Raw genomic sequence first — 25,325 nt, 5'->3', positions numbered from 1 at the left:
AAGATAAAGTGTTCTCCTGCTGTTGCTAAACTGTCTGCCTGCCTAGTGTAGCCTGGATCATGATCTCTAATTCATCTCAGTCAGAAATGATCCAGCTTTCATGGTGCACTCTGTACACCTTCCAGCTGTTCTCAGACATGTTCTTAGCCTCTAAGGTGCTTGCCACTTGGTTATGGCCAACAGAATAGAATGAGTAGAAATATGATTTGAATTTCCTGGGACCCAGGACAAAGAGATTAGGGTTTTATTTGGTTCCTATGCAGTCAGAGTTTAAGCATCACTTACACCAAGGCAACAGTGACAACATGTAAAAGGAAAACATGAGGAAAAAAAAAAAAAAGGTGGGCTTAGCTATGTTATAATGAGCAACCCAAGTGCAAGAAAAATGATGCACCACATGGCGAAACATACAAGCAGTCATTATATTCACTTTCAGATAAAATATGTGTGTTATGCATTATTAGAGTAGATATTTAGTTAGAGAGGAGGTCACCAAGACACCAGCTGGCTTATACACATGAGAAATGTGGCATTTTAAATATTCTGAACAGATTTTACATTCCCTTTCATTTTAGCTCAAACCACATTTCACTCCCTCTCTACAGATGCTTCACTGAGAATAGACCCCTCTGATGATAAAACACCACTAATCCAAAAATAAAGAATAATTCAGGCAACATGTTAGTGAATATCCAAAAAAACCACATTATTCACAACCATGTTATTTTTCATCAAACTGATATGACAGATTTTTTGGTCAGGCAGCAAAGAATGAATAAATCTCTTTAATAATTTTTCTTAATTGACCAAATGATAAATTAGTTAGGAAAGACACTCATAGAACAATAAATAATTAAAACAGCCCTTTAGATGCCACCTTAAACTTGTACACTTCCCCTTTAATTCCAAAGTTACTCAGTCTTAATTTGCATCTATTAAAACAGGAAGAAGTGTTTTAGTAGCTTTGATTGCTGCCATTACATTAATGCAAAGGGTTATATAAATAGCACAGCATTACTCCTTATCTGTGTTGCTTCCCCCTCCTTCCCCTCGGGGAAGTGAGATGTCATTACATTCCAGGTAAAAGACTTGTTCTCACTTGAGGCTCAGGCCTTCAATAATGATCATCTTGTTTTGTAACTGGAAAACTGAAGGTAAAGGGCATTTAATGCTTCTTACCTGTGAGCTGACAGTCGTCGTTGGAACCTGCAGAGTCCTCCTGGTTGGGGCTGAGCGGAGGGCTGGCGGGGGGACTGGTGCTGAAGCTGGCGTAGCCGAGGGAAGAGCTCACCTCGCTGGGCTCACAGCTGTGGTTGACCGGCCTTTGGACATCCAAGGATGAAGACAGAGAGGTGCGCTGTTTGGGCTGGGAGAAGAGAAGACGAAGGGTTTGAGAGTCCAAAACTTTTTTGTTTGAGTGTTTGGTTTTGTTTGGGTTGCTTGAAAAAAGGTTTGCCAGACAGATTTTTTTTTTGCTTCCCGTCTGAATAAAAAACTTAAAATTAACTCTCAGTATGGTTTTGTATATTGCGATTTCAGTTTCACATTTTCCTAGTAGCAGGGTACTTATTTGTATATCTTTTGATTACTGTGTTATTATGACCTGTTTCTGTTAGATTTATATTGTTGGATTGTCATTTATGCTTAGAAATATCTACTCATATATGCTTAGAGTTTTATAATCAATGTCATGTTGGTAGAGGGTTGATCCTTAATAGTCTGCAAAGACTTTGTGTGCATTCCAGAGTGTTCTGGCATTCACACCCACATCCTGGGAGCATGGGAGAGGTCGTACCTTCGCTTATTGTTTTGTGGTATGATAAACATATCTATATCTGTTTTAGTCTAAGTGCCTTTTGTTTAGATGAACTGCTGGGCTTCCAGACCAGCAGGTTTAGGGAAGTTGTTTATAGGGTCACACTCTGACCACACACACAGCAGTGTTACGAGGGAGCGGACGAGAGCAACTGGGGTCAAGTGGAAGGAACGTCACTTGGCTCGGGCCTCCCTCGTATACGAGAAATATAAAGAGCTCTGCTTGGTGTTCAATGCTTTTTGCTGTGTAACTGAATTGTCTTGAACGTTCCAGCGAATAGGTTTATGCTACAAACTTATCAGTTTCCTGTTTATGAATGAGGTTTTTTAGGTTTTTACTAAGTCAGATCCTACATTACATTATGTTGTGTTGCAGCTTTATGTTGTTCATGACCAGATCGCCACTAAAAGGGAACCATTGCAAGAATTGCAATTGCAAGAATTTACAGCTTTAGAGAAACACAGTTCTCTCTGAACAAACAGCCCCTTTTTGATTTATACCAAAAATAAAATGCAGTTGCCTGCAGCTCAATAAATGTTCCCACTCATCATGAGATGTAAGAAGAGTTATCTGTTTTTCATCACTCGTTTTACCACAGGGACCAGCTAATAACTTTAATTACCAATAAAGCAATTTTCCTTATTTTTGTTTTGATCCTCTCGCCCTTTATTTTCATTTTCCTTTTTATACGAAAGATCCACTTCTGTTGCTGAAGATCTTGTGCTTTCTCATAGTCAAAAGCAAATCCCTTTATTATTTTATTTTATTATTTTCTGGATGAGTTTATGGGTGGTGCAATCACTGCTAGGAAAAGGAGAAATGGATGCAGCAGTTTATTGAAACATGTGGAAACATACATGAAAATACACCATATGAGGCAAAAACACAAAGGCATTGTTTTAAGTCAAGGCATGTATTCCTATTGTTTCAAAAAAAAAATGTGTATAACATAAGATATGGACATCTGTTTTTTCCTCACGTAAAACTGGGATGCAAGATAGCAGATGACAGAGGTAGAACAGGAAAAAGAAGCGAGCCAAAATGGCTGCTTAGAAGACGCAAATGTGAGTGATAAAGTGAGACAGGGGACAAATGAAACTGTAGACTGGCATCTGGTAAACACATCTTACATAATGAGGCATTTGCAGCTCTCAACAACCTGCTGCTAAGCTTCACAAACAACTCAGGCAGTCAAAACCCTGCTGGTGCATGTATATGCAATCACAACTCAAAGGATGTATGCTAAGGGAATCAATAGAGTGAACTCTGAACGCAAAATATCATCCTGAAATATTGAGAGACAGACACACACACGCACAACAGAACAACCTTCGTAAGACCTTCACGGTCTATTTTGTGACTCAAGGTATGAAAATGAAACCTTGAGAGATGGGAAAAGAATATAAAAGGAAATGAAAGCAGGAGGAGGAGAGGACGCTCTTTTCTATGCATGACGCATTCAAATTGGGCTTTGAGATATTCGCCGAACTAAACTGGGATGAAAAACACAAAAGCAGAACAAGAACAGGGGAAAAGGCTGAGTGAGGATGAAAAAATGGAAAAAGTGAAGACACGCCGACTGAAAAGAAAAGCAATTAAGAAATAAAAAGGAAGAAACAAAAGAAACAATGAGTAGAGGTAAACATTTGAAACAGGATAGGGAGGATCAGGCCAAAAAGCAAGCGATCACTGACGAAAGTAAGAGGTACGAGATTGAAATACAGAACAAAAGAATGGAAAATAGGAAGAGAAGACAATGTACAAAAAAAAGGAAGGACAGTGAAAGAATGATTAATTTAACATAAATTTGAAAGCCTGGATATCTTTCTCTATTCTGGGAAATAAGTGCTGTTGGGTGAGAATACTAACGCTAACCCAAACTCTCATGTCTGTGCAGTATTTATGAAGCTGCAGCCTTTAAGCTAGCTTAGGGGAAAATCTGACAGTTTTTTTCTGCTTGTTTGCATCGATTAGACAAGGTACGCCATGCTGAGTGAGCTTTAAGGGTGCAGGTAGGCTGGGGTAGAGCTGTTTATTCCATTTCTTTAGTAAATTACAATCATTTCCAACTAACTTTACCAATAAAAGAAAGAAATCCACCCCAAAGTACACCACTACTGAACTTGAAGATCAATTTGGTGCAGTGTGTTTGGTCTTTTAAGTTGAAGAATGAAGAAGAATTTTTGCACACACAGAGAGAAAATGACATCCAGCTAAGAGTGAACACTTCAGGATACACCACTGCTCAAGTCCAAGCTAAAAGAACCAAATATGGCACAGAGTTCATTTTTTTTTTTTTTTTGTGGAAAGTCAGTCACCAGGGAGTTACACGGCAGCAGCAGCAGAAACCAACAGAGTCTAAGGATGTTTAAAGGACCAATGCATCAACCAGACAAGATCACAACAACCCAGAAAGGGTACAGGGAGTAAAGACGGTGATGTATGAGACAACAGGGAAACACACTGACTGGGCAAGGGGAGGGACATTACAAGAACTAGCTGTCAAAGCCACGTATTCTCTTCATTAGTCTTTCCATTTGTCTTTGGTCGTGTAACAGAAGCAATTCTACACAAACCGACAACTTAGGCGTTGTTATCAGGTCTCTGCGATCTAAAGCGTACATAATCTGTGGAAAATAAAGACACTGCTACAAGCCATGTGTGACATGACTCAAAACGTGTTACTGGAAGCTTAACAACAGAACACCGAGGGCTCAAAATGAGATTAAGCAATCGTGAACACAGAATGAGTGAACTCCTTCAAATGTGACACCGTGGTATTTTAAAGTGGCAATCTGAGCCTTTGTGTGTCTCCGTCTTCAGGGAGTTTAATGGGTACATCAACTGCTCCTAAAGCATCCCTCTCTTACTGTACTTATCGGCAGCTCATCTATGTGCATTTGTCTTCCTCTTCTTTCAAACTATTAAATGTGTCTGTTCTCTAGACTTGTGCTTGTTAAGAGCCTGCACACGCACACTCATTAACGCATATAAGAAAAAAAACATGCACATGTGCCATAGCTCTGGCTGAGGCTTAGCGTTAACAATGCAAACAGGCAGCGGGCTAATGAACATGTCGTGCCCGATTGGAAGGGGATTAATGAGCATAGACACACGGGAACACACACACACACACACACACACACACGGGAACACACACACACACACGGGAACACACACACACACACGGGAACACACACACACACACACACACACACCATGCATGACTAAACATTAGAAGAAACCATTTTCCTTCCTTTAACAACATAGCAAAGGGGGGGAAAGGTCATTTAACAAACTACGTGTGTTGAAATCCTAATAATTGACACTTTTGCAACCCAGCATTTGTGCGGTAATTAATCAATAACATGAGAATCTGATCTCATGATTAGAAGGTAGAAATATCACCACTTCTGATGAATGAAACTCCCCACAGAAATATTTACTATGCTTCTGAGGGAAGCAATGCAAAAAAACCAAACATAATATATGTCAAATACACCAAAGAATGAGGCTTATTTGTCTCTAAATGTTGCTTTTGTTAGTGTAACGTGAGCAGTAGACTCAAAGTTAATTATGGTTAGATTTTAATTGATATTTTCAGTTGCTACAGCAGCTCGTCCTCTGTTAACATTAGCTTAGAGGTAATGATCCCAAATGCGGAGCATTGCAAATAGCATATGTCTGTCTTTTATTTCAGCTGCCACACACGTCCACAGAAAGATGTGAGCGTACAAACAAGAAGGCAAAATGTTCAAAAGAGCCGAGCTGACGATGCTTCTGCTTCCAGAGGGCAGTGAAGAACAAGAGAATAGAAAAGATAAAGGAGTAAACATCTAAAACCTCCTTTTCCCCCCAATTCCAAAACAAACTCTTAACTGCAACTCTTACAAGTAGCATTCCGCTGCTCATCTCTGGATTTTGTACACTTTCTTTTGATGCATGCTGTTTTTGCCCCACTCAGCTATATGGCTCTGTTTTCTTGTGTGTTTCTTGTAATGATCAAACTTCTTTTTCATTATTTGCCTTAAGAAATATGTCATATGTCAGCCAATACCTTTTGATTAGCCACAAAGCAAGAAAGCATGAGATTAGCCTTGTCTCATGCTTTCTTGCTTTGTGGTAGATCTTTGTTCTGTCTTCACTGAGATATTTGAATGCTAATCAATAAAAAATAAAATAAAATAAAATCATGTACTGAATTTAAAAAGCTGCATTCAGTGCATGACATATTTCTTTTTTTTTTTTTTTTTTTTTTTGGCCTGTCCCGTTTGGCTCTTTTGCCATCAGAATTGTTGTCTAAAGGCAAAGAAAGATGCCCAACGGATTTACTTTACCAAACTGACCATCCCAGCCTTGCCGTAATGGTCCATTTGATTCACCTTTTATTGTTTATTTTATTTTCACTTGCTGAATATGGGACAGACTTGACTGGGGGAAAGAAGGGGAGAAAGAAAGAGGGAAAGAGAAACAGCTGAGAAGAGGGACGGGGGAGAAGGGCAAAAGACAAAAACCAACAGAACGGGCAGAGAAAAAAAAATGCATATATCAATCACCTGGATCACCTGCTGAGAAAGAAAAAAGAAAGCAAGCAGAAGAGAACAAGAGTAATAGAATAAACAACATCACAATGATATATGGGAATATGACAGTAAATACTAAATATTAAACATTATTGTGCAGCACATAAGATCAACAGAACACAGTGTGCTTTGAGGTAGGAGCCAAAAAGGGTGTAGTTTGTGGTTGTGATCACCCGTGTGTACACCTGTGAGCATGGACGCGCTTGTTTTTTGTTTTTTTAAAAGGTTCCTTCATGTAATAATCTGCTAGAGGGTGTGGGGGGGCCACAGCCCCGTCCTCCAGGGCGTGAAGCAGGTGTGGAGGAGATCAAAACTCCAGACATCCAGAGGCCCCCAGAACACAAGAGACCAAGGAAGACCAACAGAGGGGCAGCTGCACCACTGTCCCGGAAAGAGCTGAGGAGAGTCCCAGATGAGGGCTCACTCAGCAGCCGCGGAGCAGAAGCCAGGGGGAGTTGCAGTGACGCGCCCGTGAGCTCCGCCGGCAGCCAGCTGCGCCTGAGTGACCGAGCCCCAGGCCGAGAGGCCGGGGGCACCCCACCTCCGAAGTGGCCCGAGCGAGCCCCAGGCTCCAGGCCCCGATAAGCGGCCGCCAAGGAGTGAGCCGGTGTGTACCTGGACGCCCATCCCCGGACACAAAGAACCACCAACGCACCGATGTCTGAGGGGGTCCGCCACTGGCAGGGGAAGTGGTGGTAGGGGGAGACATATTTCAGCAACGTATACAATTTGAAGGTGACACAATTGCTGGTGCCAGACAAGGCAGTCTGAGTATTTTAGAAACTGCTGATTTCCCATAAAGCTATTTCTAGGGTTTACATAAAATGCATACCTTTACAACCAAACTATGCAAAAGGGCATCTCTGAATCCTCAATATGTTGAACCTTGAAGCAGATGGGCTACAGCAGCAGAAGACCACACTGGGTGACACACCTTTGGTTCAGCTGAGCATTGTTTAAACAATGCAGCCTACCCGAATACTATTCCCAACCATACCCATCCGTTTACAACCAATTGACCAATCTGCTGATGGCAGATAGCATGACAACGCATGCTCATTCAGTTAATTGCTCTACTTTTATTCCTCCATTAAAATACTGTAGATGTTCTCTGAAAAAGTAACACCATGCTAAAGATCTTTTTGTGAAGGGATTGTTCCTTTCTTCCTCTGTGACTCATAAATGTGGACGTAGGAGCACTTACATCTAATATACAAAATCTTTTTCAACATTTGAACTAATTACATGCTCTACGTACTATCTATTTATCTATCTGCTAAACATACTGCTCACCTGGTTGTTAAACATTTTAGTTTGTGGTTTTTAAAATGGGCAAATGTGGATTAAAGGTTTAGTCTATTTTAAAATTAAACCTAATAGCTAATGAAGAAAGTTTTAAATTTCAGGTGATGGCAGGTCCAATTTTCCAATCAATGATTTCCATGTGGAATAAAATATTATTGGAATCTGGCTCTCCTACTCTTTTATCCCGGACCTGTATCCAGTTGAGGTATTATGTGCAGACTATTAACCTTTTAAGGTTATGGTTAGGTCTTAGCATAAACCTAACCATAACCTAATTGTTACCCTCACACTAAAACCACTTTTTGAGCCTCAAAAATGCCTTCAAATTCGTGGGGATGGGCATTTTGTCCCCACAAGTATAGTAAACTTCCAATTTTTGGTCCCCACAAAGATATGTAAACATGATACACACACACAAAATAATCTTCCTAGAATTGTAAGTGTCCTCCCCACCATTCTCTGCTATCGCTTGCCATCCCTTGTGTTTATTTGCTCTATCTCTCAGTCAGATGAAACAGTCTTTTATTTTGTTCCATCATCTAAGATTGTGAGGAATCCAGGAAGTAATTTACCTTCTGTTTGTTACCAAGCACTGAACTTGTTTTCCCACCAAATCTATTGTGACAGATGATTTAAATGTGATGCAGAGGCCAGCAGAGATTAGCAGTCCTCTTGGCTCATAACCAATGATATGTATGAAATGCATCATTTATTGAAAGCATCCAAATCCCGGTTACAAATCCTTTTAATACAGGCAGAAAACGGCAGGGAAAAGCTGAGATGTGCAACTCCCACTTGAGAGATTTTAGTATTAGCTTGAGTCACTTCTATTAGCAGTGCATGACCCAAGTCTGTCCTCTGGGGCCACCGGCTGGGAAAGAAAATCTCTTTAGCCACAAACACAGAAAGGTCTCCTACTTGTTGCAATAACTTGAAAATGTCCAGGTGGAGTAAGGAAGGGTTGAGAAAAATGAACTGAACAGTATAAACCGAGGGCCCCATTCTCTCCATTTTCTCTCGTCTTTTGTTACACAAACACACGACAATGTGGGCCATATGAAGAGCTGGCACAAACACTTAGATGTATTTATGGAAATATAAAGCAAGTGTTTACTGTAATTACAGACAAATCCGAGCAAACTTCCTGTGAGATTAACTAACAGGAGCAACACTGTTACAGCAGCCGGCAAGTGGCACAAGCAACAACCTCAGCATCTAACTGACTGATGGGAGTGAAAGGATGAATGAGCTCTAAACGCCAATGCGATTCGTAATCAGTCTGTGAGGTGTTGAGTGAAGATTCTAGAGGTTTGTTTTAGTCAAGAAAATGTGATAATTCTAGAAGTTCAAAATAAATCAATAAATATATAGAGAAATAGAGAGAGCATTTAGATCCCACCAGCACAAACGGTGACAACAATTCACAAGCATGTGTTGACTTTGTACAGAATACAAGGTCAGTGTCAGAGCATATATAATGGATGAGCATTCAACTTTGACAGGGGCATTTGGATAAAGTAACTTTGCTATTACACATTTTATTAAAAAAAAACAAAAAACAGGAATACATTTATGCCCACAAATCAGAGACTGTAAACTAAAATACACGGCACGTTCTGTTATTTTAAATTTACATAAATTTCCATTTAAAGCTGAGTGAATCCCATGAGACTGATACACCTATACACTGGGCCTACAGCCAATAATCAGTTGACATACATTTCAAGTCTTTGGATGTCACAGTCTTAGACCGTGGGAGGAAGCGGAAGTCCACGCATGGACAGAGAAAACATGCAAACTTTACAGCTGGGAAGTGGATTAGAACCTAGGACCTTCTTGCTGTGAGTCAACAGCGATAACCACTGTTTTGCTACTTTAAACCAAAATCATTAACCTGTCTGCTTGATTACAACCTTACACACATAGCACACTCACAGAAACCAACTCAGAAAATGCAGATATATCTGTGTTAGATTACAGATGCAAAGCGGTTAAATGAATTTACCACATACTGGGAAAGTTGCATATATATGACTGTGAGTGCAGAGTGCCCTCAGCACAGTTCCATTTGTTTTGCAAAGTTCAAGTAGGGTCATCAAGACTAGCTGCATAAGCTGATGAATGACCTCTCCTCAGTTCCAAAGAGACATCAAGGATATTTTGCAGAGTCTGACCTGCACAGGCTCATTGGTGACTGCATCAGAAACACCAACTGAATAATTAACCTCAGTTTGAGCTGGAATAACTTACCAGCAATGTGCATTTTTATGTTTTTCATTAGCGAACAGTAAACTTTAATTTAACTAATACTTTAGTTATATCAGCAGAATTCAGCTGAGAGGGCGCAGTGATCTTTTTAGATGGGCCTTTCCATAAAGCTGACGGTGACTACACCAAAGAGCTTCCTTGTCAGTTCCAACTGCTACTTTTTCTTTGTTGAAATTCAAGTGTGATGGCTGAAGTGGAATTATTAAAGCTGTTGAGCAACAAAAATGATCCTTGCAAATATAAGTTAATACCTACAGTAAAACCTGAGGTATCAGCAAAAGCAATGTAAATCTAACGTACACACTGAGAAAAAAAATACACATGTCAGATGTTGTTTATATGTTGGGTCCTTTTATCTTGTTGGTAGGTGGTTGCTAGGCAATGTGATGGGCGTCATATGATGTGGATATGAACTTTTTTAGGATATAAGTGAGGTCTTAATGTTGTGACATTAAAATGTGTTTTTTTATATGTGTTATATGTGCATAAATGGCATAAATGGGTGTTACACATTATCAAGGTGGTTCTTAGACAACACAATGACATCACAAGATCTTATTATAGATCTCCTGATGGTCTTTTTCAGTATGACGCTGATTAAAGATGTATACCTAGGCGTGCAAACAACACTTTAAAAATGGATGTCATGCTACTTTGTTGGCAGAGACCAGAGAGACCACCACCACCACCAAAAAAAAAAAGACAAAAAACACACTGCATAAAACTTTCTGCCTTGTTTACAAGCCACAAGCTAGCAGAAAGCCTACAATTATGCATGGGAGTTGTAAAGCTAGGTGTTGATTCACAGTGGGGCTGATAATACTACTAAATCTTTTACACATCTTAGAAGAGTGATTAAATTTGAGGCTAAAATCAACAAAAGCCTTTAAGACAATCTCTTTACTGGATAGATTGGTTGGTTTATCATCTGCTATCACAATAATGTCTGAGAACTTTACCTCCATTTGTCCTGAAGAACAACAAGTTTTCAGTGTTTTTAACCTTTTCACATTTCCAATGAGATCTGTCCCGAAATGGCAGTTTATAAGTGTGTCTTTGGTGCTAACAGAGGCAGGCAGTCTTTTCTGTGACGGTCCTGTTTGTTTACTGTAATTATGCTGTCATCTTAAAATTACTCTGCACTGATGTTGAAATTACACATATCAACTTGCTCCGGACTGGTCAAAACAATCCACTATCCACCACCAAAATCAACACCCTTTCCCCCCACTGAGTTACAATAAGGATCTTTAGGTCCCTTGCTCAAGAGCACTTTAACTACAATAATTTGGAAATATGGGACTGTACAGTAAGTCATGGGGTTTCCACACAGGCACATCATTCACATGTCAGGCTGACATCCTTCTGAATGCTCTGGTGATGTTTTCAGAGTGACAGCGGTGTCATACTTGGCGCCTTTATTATGGACTTTGTGTGCGTCTGTGCATCCTCTCGGCCTCTGTAAGGGGAAAAGTATTATCTCCATGTTTCAGCATCAGAAAGCAGTTGGCTCGCTTTATCTACTCTCTGAGTGTGTTTGACTGTCTTCATGTGGCCAGGGTAGCTATCAGCTCAATCAAGGAAGTGTTGAAGTGTGACAGATCCAGGGTAGGTAGATCTGAATGTGTGCAATGCATACTGTATTTCCACATATTCTTCTGTGTGTGGGTGGGTGTGAATGGGTGTATAAGAGAGAGATCCCAGTATTGCAGACATTCGCATTAGGTAAGCAAAAGAAAAATTAGAGCCTGAGCTTTAGTAATGGGCAACACACACACACACACACACACACACACACACACACTTTTAATTTCATACTGCTTCTAAGGACTTTTAACAAACAGGTCCCCTGTCCCCATAGAGGGGTCTATGACAAAAGTATACACTTTGAGTCACTGCAGCAGAACTGGAGAGGTTTTTGTCTTGGGGGATGGCACACTGCAAAAAGAGACCGTGGCAGCAAATCACTTGATCTTGCACCATTATGCAATTGTTACGTTGCCAGTTCGGCAGAAAATCTCACCATCAGGGTGAGATAAACTGCTTGTTTTCAGTAACTCTCACTGAGTACTCAGTTTATTAACTCTTCATGATGTCAATTATGCTCAGTTGGTTCTTGCCAGATTAAGACTTCTCTAGGAAGTCTATATCGTAATTTATGCCTTAACCTTCTGCGTTATTCAGTCGTTGGCTGTGTCATTCGGACATATAGCGACATTTCTCAGGAGGTGCATGTCAGTTCACGTGGAATGATCTGGTTTATGATTAAAAGGAATTTATGGCTGCATCTTAACTTATGAAATAGACTTCCCATAGAAGTCTAAATTAGGGGCCAAGAGTGTGCAAAGAAAACATCCTGCACACCAAAACATCAGAAATCAAAACTCAGACCAGGCAACATTTTTACTACCTTCTAGTGACCATTTTTTAAAGCCAACTGTAGCCTCAATTGCCTGTTTTTAGCTGACCGGACCAGGACCCGATCTGGTCTTCTGCTGCTGTTCTGCTTCAAGGTTCGATGTGTTCATGTGTTTTTTCCTTATTACTGTTGCCTTCCTACCAGCTCAAAGCACTCCAACCTCTGCCATCAATAAGGCATTTTTGCCCAGAGAACAGTCGCTCACTGGATATTTTCTCCTTTTGGGACCAGTCTCTAAACTCTAGAGATGCTTGTTTGGAGGAAAATCAGTTGATCGCCAGTTTCTGAGATACTCATATGAATCTAGCATCAATAACCATGCATCCTTCAAAGTCACTTAAAGCACTTTTTTTGCACATTCTAAAGCTCAGTTTGGGCTTCAGCAGGTTGCCTTAACCATGTCTGTCTGCCTAAATGAATCGAGTTGCTGCCATTTGAATGGCTGATTAGAATTTAATTTGCAATAATGAACAGCCGAACACCTGATAAAGTGGCCGGTAAGTGTTTATTAAAACACAATCTGATCAAACGAATAACACAGAGTTTTCATGTCTTTATCAAACACACTGAGTAGACACTGATGGTGCAGGTCAGAAAAAGTAAAAGGTTGTCTGTGCTTACAGTTTCCCCCAAAGCTGCTTGGAGTCAGGTGTCGCAATTAAGGAGATGAGACTGGAGGTGTTGGAGAGGTGCCTTTCTCAGCAAATAAAGGTGCCTAAAGTGTGGTTACTCACAAAATTTGCTCTTTTTGACAAAGAGTGGCCAGTGTGAGTCATATCTCAATAACATTCACAGGATTTTAGAAAAAAACATTTCAGAGATGCACACAACAGCGTATTACAAAAGACCTACACGTTCCTTAATCATCAAATCGTTCACAAAGAGAGCAAATTCACGAGTGCTGCAGTACTCCTCTGCTTAGAAGTAATTTTACTGCAAATATGTAACATACAAAGTATAGTCCTGCAAGAAGTTAAAAAAAAACCCTCAAATGTAGGAACAAAACTGCAATCTATGTTTCCAATTTAGAAAGAAAGAAAAAGCTGAATAAGAATACTGTTAGCACCACAGAGGAAACACCTGGTCTCAATAACAACAAACAAAAAAGTTAAGGTAAACTAAATTTTGAAGCATAAAGGCAAATCACACAAAACTACTATCACTGCTTTGAGGAAACATGGTGGAGGAAGCATCATGATTTTGGGCTGCTTTCTACTTCAAGGTCTGGACGCCTTGCAAATACTAAGAGAAAAACTGAATTTCAAACTGTACCAGGGGAAAATATCAGTGCAGAAAAAGAAAAGAAAAGAAAATAAGATGCAATAAGCCACTGACCTGCATTTTTCAAATAAAAATAACTAAATGAGATCTTGGATTCAGATTCCTGACCTAAGCTTAACTGAGATGCTTACTGTTTTCATAATTAGCCAAAGGAAACATCTAATGGATGTTGTTGCTTATTCCAGCCTGCACAATGTGATTAATCAGTCTGAAAAGAGATGAAAAGCACCAGTGTTTGGTTGTTTTAACCTCACAAGTCAAATGACGATTAGACCACATAATATGAGTAATCATTGCAGAAATCACGGTAATTCCAGAGGGTTCACTAACTTTTTGCTTGCTTGTGTGTACTGCTGAAATAGCCAGCGGGAGCACTAAAATCTAATGAAATGTATTCTAGAGAATTAATTAAGCACTATAAAATTGAACTCTGGTGCTCCTTGATTATGTGCGCTTCAAGCCGAGAGGAGGCCCGCTGGGCGCCGCATGTGATCCCTCTACGCACATTAGTTAACATGCCAAAGATAGACCCATGATAATGGGTGGGGGTGGGTGAAGAAAACAAGGCAACAAGAGAAGATGCTGTGGTGAGTAAAGGCCATTCAGAGAGTCAGAAGGTCTACTTATCTCACGCCATGTCTTAATCTTCAACAAGAATGAAAATCTTGAAAAACACTGACATGATAGTTACTACACTACATTAAACAAGCAGATGAGTTCAATATTTTTTTCAGTGTTATGTCACACATCATCTGCTCACTGAGAAACAACTGCCTTTAATTATCAAGGTGCGAAACGCTCGCGCTGCGCTCGGGTGTCTGATACTATCTTCCCATTGACCAAAAAAGCGAGGAATAAATTAATCTCAAGTCTCTAATGAACTTAATTCGATGTTGCGTTTGAATCGCCGAGTGTTGATTTGAAGTTATTCAAGATCAGAGGCATATTATTATTAATCAATTCTGCTGCTGGTGTACACAGAAAGTGAAGTTTTGAAAGCTTTATAATACAGGCAAAGCATCTATCTGTGATATAATGATGCTGATACACATTTAATACACATTCCTTTCACACTTCAGTTGGCTCACAGGAGGTTCCTTCACTGAAATAACCCTAATGAAGCATTTTTTTAAATTTAATTTCATACAAATATCCATAAATGACTCTGTTTCTTAAGCAGTAGACGATGAACTTCAACTTCTGTCTGTCTGGGTTTGACTTTTTCATCTAGATCTCATTAGACTTTTATTATAGTGAACAAATGATTCGCTACAACGACAAAAACGAATCTGTCTAGATGGGGAGTTGTGCTGGGTTAAGGGCAGGATCGTTGTGTTTAGCAATGACTGCTTTTTGTGTTTCGGCAATCTTCATCATTATTTTTCCAATATAATCACCAGGTGATCAATGTTGTACCATCTGTGCCATTAGCATTAAAAAATAAACAGTGAAGTTGCATAGATTCAGGTACAGCAGCTACTGAGACAGTGACACAAGAGGAGTTTATATAACTCCCAGCATGAAAAGAAAGTAATATAGGCCTATTCATCGGGGGACCTTTTTTCACAATGTATCATATAGTTTCCTGTGTTAGTGAAGACAGTGTGGCAGATGCAGGCTGTACAGGACCGGCTGTGGCTCAGGAGGCAGCGCAGATCATCTACTAATTAGAAGGTTGGTGGTCTGCAAGCCAAAGTATCCTTAGGCAAGATAGTGATAGTGCTCCTGAGAGTGAATGTGTGTGTAAATGTACTTAGACTAAGAAAAAAGTGCTTGTATAAATCTGTGTGTGAATGGGTTAAAAATACATGTCGTAAAAAAGCCCATTAGGTGCTTAAGTAGAACAGAAAAGCACTACATAAGAACCAGTCTATTTACAAGTAAACTGGGACATCACATCTTTTTTTTAAACCATCTTTTCAGGTCAAACAGGAAGAAATATGAATAACATACATTCACCAAATTAACTGTTTTAGCTTATGTCTAAAAACCACCTTAAAAACACATGTGACAAATATGGAGCAGTCTGTAATTGACAAAAATCTAACGGTGAAACAAGGAGCTGATGAGATGGGATCAACTAGCATTTCTAACAAATGGATCAATGTAGGCTCTCCTTACACACACATTCATTTCAAAGAGGCGCAAGCGTGAACTGTCAATACAGTTCAAGCTCATGCACACTGGTGCCTCAATGAGAGAGAGACAAATTAAATAAAATCTAAATTTTAAAATCATATTAATTTAATGCGCCAGTCGGAAAAATCTGTTAAATAATGCAGTGACTGGCAAGCTACTGGTGCGCATTCTGACCACAGTCAACGCACAACCCAGCTGCATGCAACATGTAGATGCTGGTGAAAGGTGAAAGTTAACATGAATCAACAACTGAATTATTAAAAAGAGTGTAGCTGGTGCAGCAGCAGACCACAATCTCTCAATCGCACCCCATTATGTCAGCGTGGAGGTTCACAGATGACACAGCAGATACCTGTCTTCCAAAGCTGTTTCTTCAAATACAGAAATTTGACGTTTTTATACCTGCGGTGCAAAACGTGCCCCCACAGGCTAGACTTCCAGCAGGTTTTGTGACTAAAGAAAATATTCTAAAATAAGACCAAAATAAGACACTGAGAATGGAAGTTAAATCACATTTAGAACAGAAACACAGTCAAACTTTCCAACCCTGGTTTAAAAGGACCGTCTGAGTTTTTGCTACCAGAATATGATGCCTATAAGCACAAACATAATGGAAATTTTAGATAATCTAAACTACTAGAAACAGGAACAGAGAGAGGAAGGTAGATGAAACGAAACAGGGAGACAAACAGAAACAGAGAGATGTTTACCATTGTGTGTGTCAGTGTGTGTGTGTGTGTGTGTGTGTGTGTGTGTGTGTGTGTGCAGGTGTTTAAGCTACTTGTGGGTGGATGCTCTGATGTTCAATAATGCATCAGGTGCTTCTACAACGCATTCATTAGTGTGTGTGTGTCTGTTAGTCTTTTTGTCTGTGTTTGTGTGTGTGTTCACCTGTGGGCGGATGACTCTCTCGATGCTCTTCAGGGCTGTGTCAGGGGAGGGGGGCGAGCAGTCCGGTGTGGGTCCTGTTGAGCAGTTGCCATGGTTACCATGCTCCCCCTCACTCACCGTTACATGGGACAAGTGACCTTAGAGGGAGAGAGAAAGAGTGAGAGACAAGTAAAAAGAAGAGGGGAAGACTTGCCCTTTGTACCCCCTTCATCATCCACAGGAGGGCGGAGTCTAAAGCCAGATTACCATTTCTACGATACTTGCAAGCAGATGTGTTTGGATTTAAACTCTGCATGTAAACAGAGTCACAGTTAAAGTCAAGGAACAAAATAACACAGAATAAATGTAGTATTATGGGACAGACATTTAACAACATCCAGTCAAAATACTGCAATATACACCGATCAGGCATAGCATTATGTGCACCTGCCTAATATTGTTGGGTCACCTTTAACTGAAAAAACCATCTTTACCCATTGAGGCATGGACTCCACTAGACCACTGAAGGTGTGCTGTGATATCTGGCACAAAGAAGTTAGCAACAAATCCTTTAAGTCCTGTAAGTTGTGTGTGGATTGGAATTGTTTGTCCAGCTCATTGCACAGATGCTTGATCGGAGTATGACACCGACTTGCCTTCTTGCCATAGTGGATCATGGGTCCAGGTATTCCCCAGGTAAGCAATGCACCCGGCCTTCCATGTGATGTAAAAGAAAACGTGGATCATCAGACCAGGCTACCTTTTCCCATCCAACTCTGATGCTCATTGTTGGCGACAGTGATCTACACGGGCACCCTGATTAGTCTATGCCTATGCAGCCACATACCAACAAACAGCAATGCACTGCTTTTTCTATCGGCTTTCTATCAGAAACAGCATTAATTTTTTAGGCAATTTGACCTAAAATAGCTCATCTGTTGGATCTGACCACACACGCCAACCCTAACGCTGCACATGCATCAGTGAACCTTGGCTGCCCTGGACCCTGTCGCTGGTTCTCCACTGTTCCCTCCTTTGACCACTTTTGATGGATAACGACCTCTGCAGACCGGAAACACATCACAAGTTCTGACCCAGTCGTCTAGCTATCACAATTTGGCCCTGGTCCGACTGTCCCAAATCCTGAATCTCGCCCATTCTTCCTGCTCCTAACACATCAACTTGGAGGACAAAATGTTCATTTGTGCCCTAATATGTCCCGCCCATCGACAGCTGCCACGATGAAGAGATAATCAGTGTCATTCACTTCACTTGTAAGGGGTCATAATGTTATGGGTGATGCATGTAAATGCTCTTAAAAAAGCAAACTAGATTATCGCATCTCCCCAGTGCTCGGTTTTCAGTCTTTAGAAAAAACAGGTGAGAGCTTAGCCAGTCTTTTCAGACTATATCAGTTGCCAGCATGAAGCAGTATAGACAGCAAAATAGTTTATGTAGGAAACAAAACATAGGTGGTGTAATAGCGTGTTAGCATTTTCTAGTTCCCGCTAAACACATGAGAATTCAGCAAAATGGCTAATGTGTCATATTATGTACAGTACCTCCGCCTAACAGTGACTTGGTAGTTACAGTTTTATCACTGAAGAGAACCAAAGAGAGGCGAGTGTCATTTTGTAATTTTACAAGCTTCAGCAACAACCACAGCAGGAAAACGTGACTGCTGTCCAGAGCAGTTTGATGTCTATCTCAGTTTTCTATACACACACTCAGTGTGTGCAGTTGATTACAGAGTATCTGAGCTAATTTCCCCAGTGCATGATCCTTTAGCAGAGAAGAGGGGAGGAAAAAGGAAAAGAAAAAGACCAGAAAGGAAGGAAGAAGAGAAAAGTGCTGAAGTCGACTGAATTAACTTTCAGTGGGAGAAAGCATTTGTCTTACTCAACTGGAAGAGACACAATACCCAGACAGCTTTCTCGCAATATTGTCATCAGACACACACACACACACACACACACTCGCTAGATGTTTTCTGTCAGTTACCACCTGCCTACACGGACTCGATCAGATGCCAGAATATCATCCAATTAAGGTGTGAGACCCAGTCGGGACTATTACCTCACAAGTGTGCATACATGTACACACTGACACAACAGCACTAAGAACAGAATTATATATTTCATCTGATTTCCAGGGATTGTTTCTTAACTAAAGCGACAACATTAAAGCCACGTGCCTACTACGTGTATGTACGACCCCCCCACCCCCACTTGTGCCACCAATAGAGCTCTAGCATGTTCTAAAATGGGCCAGCAGCTCTGTGGTGGTGTCCTGTGGCATCTGGCATTGGACCTCTGGTAGTGTTTCAGGCTTGTTCCTGTGCATCCTGGATTGGATGAATTAATTAGTTCTGCGGATTGATTATTTTTGCTCCTATGTAGGGAGAGTGCTGCCATCTGCTTGGGCTGCAACAATGTTAAGGTGGGTAACTTTGATATGAATGCCCAGACGCACGGTGTCCCAGCAGAACACTGCATTCTTACAAGATAATCGCATAACTTTTAATTATGTGGCAGGTCCACTTAGCTCATTTCAAATGGAAACTGAAATAAAAGCAGTGCTCCCTGTTGTTGTTTCAACTTGGATGTCGTTGATGGTGTGATTTTTCACAACTCCCACAAATCATCTTCACCTATTCAAAAAGAACAAATGTATAAAAAAGGGAGAAATGTGGGGCTGCTGCTGATGTTTTGCATAATGACACATACAGCGTCCTGTAATTTAATGAGCGACAAACGCCTTTACTTTACATTTACCAGGATGTCAGCCTGCAGAGGAGGAATTCTAATCTTCATGTGGAAAAAAAAAAAGCAAGAAGAGGTACCAAATTATTTGTGAACAAACTGAAAAGGATAAAAATAAAGTTGTATTCAGATTTTCTTTTTACTGTAATTGAAAGTAAACTCTACATTTTTTTGTTACTTATTATGACAGAATTTTTTAATAATTAAAAAGAACATGGTAACTTTTGAGAAAGCAATAAGAAAAAAAGGATAGCAGCAGATGCATTAGATCCCTGAAGACATTCCTGGTGGAACAATATTCAGTCTAAAAGGTTGAAATCAGCCCAAAATTAAAGTGAGCCAAATAGAGAAGAAATAAAATACAGCAGATACGGTGTCTGGTGTATCAAATGAAGCTTCTGCCCTGGATTATAAGTTTGAGATGAAGCCATTTACAGTCATTCAGTGTAGCTGGTCTTAGCTGACAAACACTGTTGCCATCTGTTTTTAACATTTAACAACCACACAGAAAGAATATATCATTTCTTATATATTCTGAGAAACTCTTGGGATCCTTTTTCAGTACACTTTAGGTCATTATCCATTTGGCTAAATCTGACATTTCATCCAGCTACCGGTACTTCTATCAGCAGTCAGATCATCAGTAAATACTAGTAAGCCAGTTCCACTGACAGTAATACGAGCTCACGCTTTAACATAAGATCCACCGCACTGCATTATATCCACACTGTGGGTTGCGCCACTTCTAAAGCTTTGGCATCTCTCTGATTGAAAATGATGGCCTCTCACTCTTATCAACATCTCTCTGGGCCTTGTATCCAGTAAAAAGCTACCAAAAGCAAATATAATTGGACCCAACTTCGGATCTTCAATCAGTTCAGTCTGTCGTACAATTATAGAGCAGGTCTCACCTTGCCACACAACTGCTTATCAGTCATTCGTCCAATTTTTTTTAAGCTCCTAAAAATGAAGCACTGTTTCTTGTTTGGTTTAAAATCTACTGTGATGGTGTACAGAGGTAAATTTGCCTCTTGTGGAAATAATTGCATATTCTTTATTGACATCTAATAACTTAAGATTTTTCAAAAATCTACCAAACAGCATTTTAACAAGAATCCAGAAAAACAGCAAGTAGGACCAATTTTCACAGTAACACAAAAGAATGAGGCTCATTAGAGAAGAAATCATAAACACTGAGAAAATGCTAGCAGGAACAATAATCGAGCAACAGAGAGAAACACGATTTGCAAAGATGTAAACCTCATAAGAGACCATTTCCAGACGCAGCTAAAACTCCCTGAAGTCCTTAAATACTAAATAAATAAATAAAAGAACTGTATTTCTTTTCATGGAAGATTTTCTATATACTCCAGCAACCTGAAGTTACCAGTTTTATTGTGAAGCAGCTTTAAAACCAAAAATGTCTGATCCTGGTTTAGAAATTGCTACCATCTTCCATCCTATTTTGATTTTGATTTTTCAACAGTCTGGCTGCAGACGTGAAGCCACACAATCACGCAGGCACATCTGTCCTGCAGGGGGAAAGTGACACAGCTTCACAGCATGCTCTCACATCTATCAAACATGTTTGCAAACACACACGAGCATGCGCATGCACACATACACACGCGCATGCACCATAAAAGAACTGCCTGGAGCTGAATCAATGTTTAAATGTGGGCGTAAATAGATAAAATAAAGAGTGAAAAAAAATGGGAGAGAGAGAAAAAAGGAAGGAGGGTTATATATAGATAGGGATTGAGGTTTTGTCCTATTGAATAAGCCTGTCAACACTGTTTTTGATGATGGATGTAAGATGTGTGTGTGAATCTGTCTGTTTCTGACTCTGCTTCCTTTACATGTGCCTTGGGCTCACTCCTGGGAAACACTCTTAGCTGTCCTTGCCAAAGAGAATACATGTTTGTATGTTAGTGTGCATACAAAAGTGCACATGCGTATGGGTGTCGAAATGTAATCTCTGATGGATGTTGTACCTGTTCACATCCTTGATACTGGGAAGCGCCGAAATGTTTCATTGTACAGTTTCTGTGTCTTATAATAGAGCCTGGATATATTCAAATATAACTCTGTGTAGATCCAAGACCAGCTGCCCTGCTCTTTACAGCACCCTGTAGAGGACCCGTGTGTCTAAGTGAATTCTCGGTGTGCGCAAGCGTTCAATCAGCTGTCCACTTCCTGGTCATCTAACAAGACAAAAACTGTCAATTTTAGACACGTTCTTTGGGCTGTCAGTTCTGCCTCTCTGCCACTCTGGGGGTATTTCATATGTATAGTGTATGTGTGTGCATGCAACCTTGCAAGTCAGTGTCAACTTACAGCTGAGCTTCTGTGTTTTTTTAACACTACAGTTGGAATCGAAAAAAGAGGAAGTTTGAAAGTTTTATTTACCCATGCACTACAGCAAAGATGCTTTAGCCAATCCCTGTGGTTTGGGGTTTCAGCTTAGGATAACTTTAAATCCACACAGGGAATTGAGAGTAATAATCTTTAAGATCCTCATTAAATCGAGGCCAATTCAGTACTATTTTTGGTCTGTATTTTTAGTCATTCAGTGTATTTATATTTTGTGAATAGCCCTTTTGTACAGAAGTTGCCATTGTTCCCACCTTGAGTGGAAATTGTGTTCATGCTGAATTTGTGAGTTCTACTATAAACAGACATCAGCTGATCTTCTGTTGCATTTCAGACAAAGTACAGTTGCTGCTCAGGTTATTTATTTATTTATTCACATACTGACTATACTGATACAAAAATTAATAAAAGAGATAAGAACTTTATTAATCCCAAAGGAAATTCTTGTGCCTTTTATATGCTCGGTGCAATAAAAATAGAAACAGGAGCAGAAGCAATAAGGTGTACAGAGTCAGATAGCAAAAACAGCAAAAACAAAGAGCACTCAGCATGCAAACCTCTATCAAGGCAGCTCACTCTCTGGGCAATATTTAGCTTTATGGGAACAGTACTATATTTTCTATATATTCATTTTGTCTTCTTTCTTTTTAAATGTACTTTAAGTTTGTCGTGCAGTATAAATCATATATTGGTAGCACGTCAGATATTTGATTAGACAAACATTATTTGGGGATCAACTTAAAAAAATAGTTGAAATGTAAAAGTGAGATCAGACGCCAAATGTGACCTCATGTTTGGATGCAAACTATAATGTCTGTAAGTTATTATATTCCAAACATTTCCTAAATGTTTCCGATACAAACCAAGGTAATACGTTTAAAAAACAGCATTATAAAGCACAGCTACTATAAAACAAGAAATATTAGAGGAATAAATATGCATATAAATAAAATACATGTCAACTATCAATATGTACAGTATCTTACCTATGAGAAATTTGGCTTAAAATTTTAATTAGATTAATGCTATTAACAAATGCAGTATAAAATAAATTGCATGTGATGGTGTAGTAATAATAATCCTTCCATCTGGTAATGAACAGATGGGATGGAGCAAGAGTATAATATGATAAAATGTTGATGTGCATGTGTAGATTTTTAAAATATCAAGTTACATCATCTAAATGCTATAGCTCGGTAGTAGAAAGGATCTCCTCTACCGCTCATTCTTACACCTTGGGCCAATGAGACTTTTGCTATGAGTGCTACGGTGACCAATCAGGGAGGCATGCACGGCATAGGGCAGATTGTCCATCATGCTGAGTAGTTTCTCCAACAGGAAGTTGAAAAGGTTTGATTCACTACTGGAATCACCATTTGAGGGTGTGAAATGAGTCTTCTGTGAGCCCCATATAAACATAATGTCTGCATAAATATTGAAGAAAATCCCAAATCGAAACTTTTTAGTAATATTTTTGACTAGAATACCTACAACATTTAGAAAATAATTATATGTTTTAAAGATTATATTGTAAGATAAGCCTCCACAACAGGGAAGTCAAAAAGTATTTAAAGATCTTAACTCACTGTTGATCTTGAAAGTATGGAAAAGCCACAGAGTCTTCTTTACTCCTACAATAGAGCGCAAACAGAACTATATGACAGAAACAACCTAATCTAAGTAAGTCAACAGAAAACTCAAGGCTTGAATCTAAAGCTAAGACCAGAAACTTTAAAAAAAAAAAAAAGTGTATGACCATATCAACAGCAATTTCCTCTGGGTGTCAAAGAGGAAGACACGTTATTGCCTTTCTTTCAACAAGTCAACGGGCCTCGACCCTTTTAATGGCGAAGCCCTGGGCTAGTACATGGTGCCATTAGCCACTCTAAGCCTCCAGTGCCAACCAAAGTGCGATAAATGGGGTGAGACGCAGCAACATCACAGCTTTATCCACCAGAGAGCAGTGAGGGTGAAAGTTAATATGGGAGGGGGAGTAAGAAACTAAAAGACCGAGTACTTCATTCATTAACCTGTCAGGTAGCAGGGCTGCGGTGTGCATGCCTGTGACTGGCTAATGTGAACTCATTTAAAAATGAAGCATGGCTGTGACAAGACCATCATTAAAAATGCCTCTTTCTGTAACATAAGGGGAAAATCATGAAAATCAACACTGTTATGAAGTAGCAATCTTTATATATTAACCATCCAGATGAGACTGTGAGCAAGTTCAGATTGAGGCTGCGCTCACACTGCGGGATAAAAAGGACCAAAATCTGAGCTTTGTTTAGTTTTTCCTCCTCATATGTGACTCAGAGCAGCCAGGAATCTAATCTTTTCAATCTGCCTCAGGCCACTTTCACATGACCTCAGTGTGAACCCTCAAATCAGAATTCGTGTGACTTTCTGTGTCCTGAAATTTGAAATGAAATATGATGTAACTTAACATTGACATACACCTCCATACAAAGCAGCAGATATACAGTATGGGTAAAAAGTTCTCACTCAACCTGCTTACACATCTGTTGTTAGACAAAAGCTTGTGGATCAAACAGCTTCAGGCAACGAGGTTCATCGCTCAGCATCGCTGAGAGTTGAAAAACTGTCTAAATTCTTCATCTGTAATCAAATTATCGGTGTGGCTGCTTTACCAGGGGCGATCGTGGCTCAAGAGCTGGGAGTTCGCCTTGTAATTGGAAGGTTGCCGGTTCAAGTGCTGGCTCGGACAGTCTCGGTCATTGTGTCCTTGGGCAAGACACTTCACCTACCGCCTACTGGTGTTGGCCAGAAGGGCCGATGGCGCGATATGGCAGCCTCGCCTCTGTCAGTGCGCCCCAGGGCAGCTGTGGCTACAACTGCAGCTTGCCTCCACCAGTGTGTGAATGTGTAGATGACTGGGTGTGTAAAGCGCTTTGGGGTCCCTAGGGGGGACTAGTAAAAGCGCTATACAAATACAGGCCATTTACCATTTAATAATTAAGTTTAACATCCAGGCATCCATGAAAACAGGATTTATAAAGTTTAATCGAGTTAGAAGCCAGCAGGAAGTTAGCACGTTAGTTTCCACATAAACATGATATACCATGTTCAAACTGAGAAATTTCTGAAAAAAAATTAAGACGTACACCTCTGCTATCACGTTCTGCTCGGGGTGTCCGGGTGGATTTTCGAGACTGATAAAAATGTTCGGGTTTTCCTGTATTCCGACAGAAGACCCATGAGTGTGACGTCATCCCCGAACTGCTGCTTTGTGAGCGCTTGTTCTGAGCTCACAGACGGGACTAATGATGTTTAAACGATCCCAAAGCGCAAGTGCATCTTTTCAGACGAACTGCAAAAGAAATTTCCCTCGTTCCGACCATAGCTGGACTGGCCATCGGGGATACTGGGCATTTGCCCGGTGGGCCAATGGTGATTTTTCGTTTTTACGGCCGATGGTTTTGTTGTTGTTTTGTAACGGTATAAACAATGAAAGGTGGTGGATTGGCCAGATGCTGGCTGGTGTGCAAAAT

The 25,325-nt window shown here is 40.1% G+C and overlaps 1 protein-coding gene across 4 annotated transcripts in view; it reads right to left on the bottom strand.

Annotated features, from left to right (window-relative positions):
- anks1b (ankyrin repeat and sterile alpha motif domain containing 1B) overlaps positions 1-25,325 on the bottom strand; it is a 267,248-nt gene that overhangs the window by 88,522 nt on the left and 153,401 nt on the right. For all 4 annotated transcript variants that reach the window (XM_085252154.1, XM_085252151.1, XM_085252152.1 and 1 more), the window contains 2 exons: positions 16,703-16,839; positions 1,180-1,366 (listed from right to left, as the gene is read on the bottom strand). In XM_085252154.1, coding sequence (XP_085108280.1) covers positions 1,180-1,366; positions 16,703-16,839 — 324 coding nt within the window. The remainder of the gene's footprint in view (positions 1-1,179; positions 1,367-16,702; positions 16,840-25,325) is intronic.

This window comes from Mchenga conophoros, linkage group LG17, assembly GCF_057382185.1.
Source record: "Mchenga conophoros isolate Kocher_MC1m ecotype Shallow Benthic linkage group LG17, M_conophoros_male_GT1.1, whole genome shotgun sequence".
NCBI classification, from domain to species: domain Eukaryota; kingdom Metazoa; phylum Chordata; class Actinopteri; order Cichliformes; family Cichlidae; genus Mchenga; species Mchenga conophoros.
The sequence above is the reverse complement of the archived record's forward strand: the minus strand, read 5'-3'. Positions and strand labels throughout refer to the sequence as shown.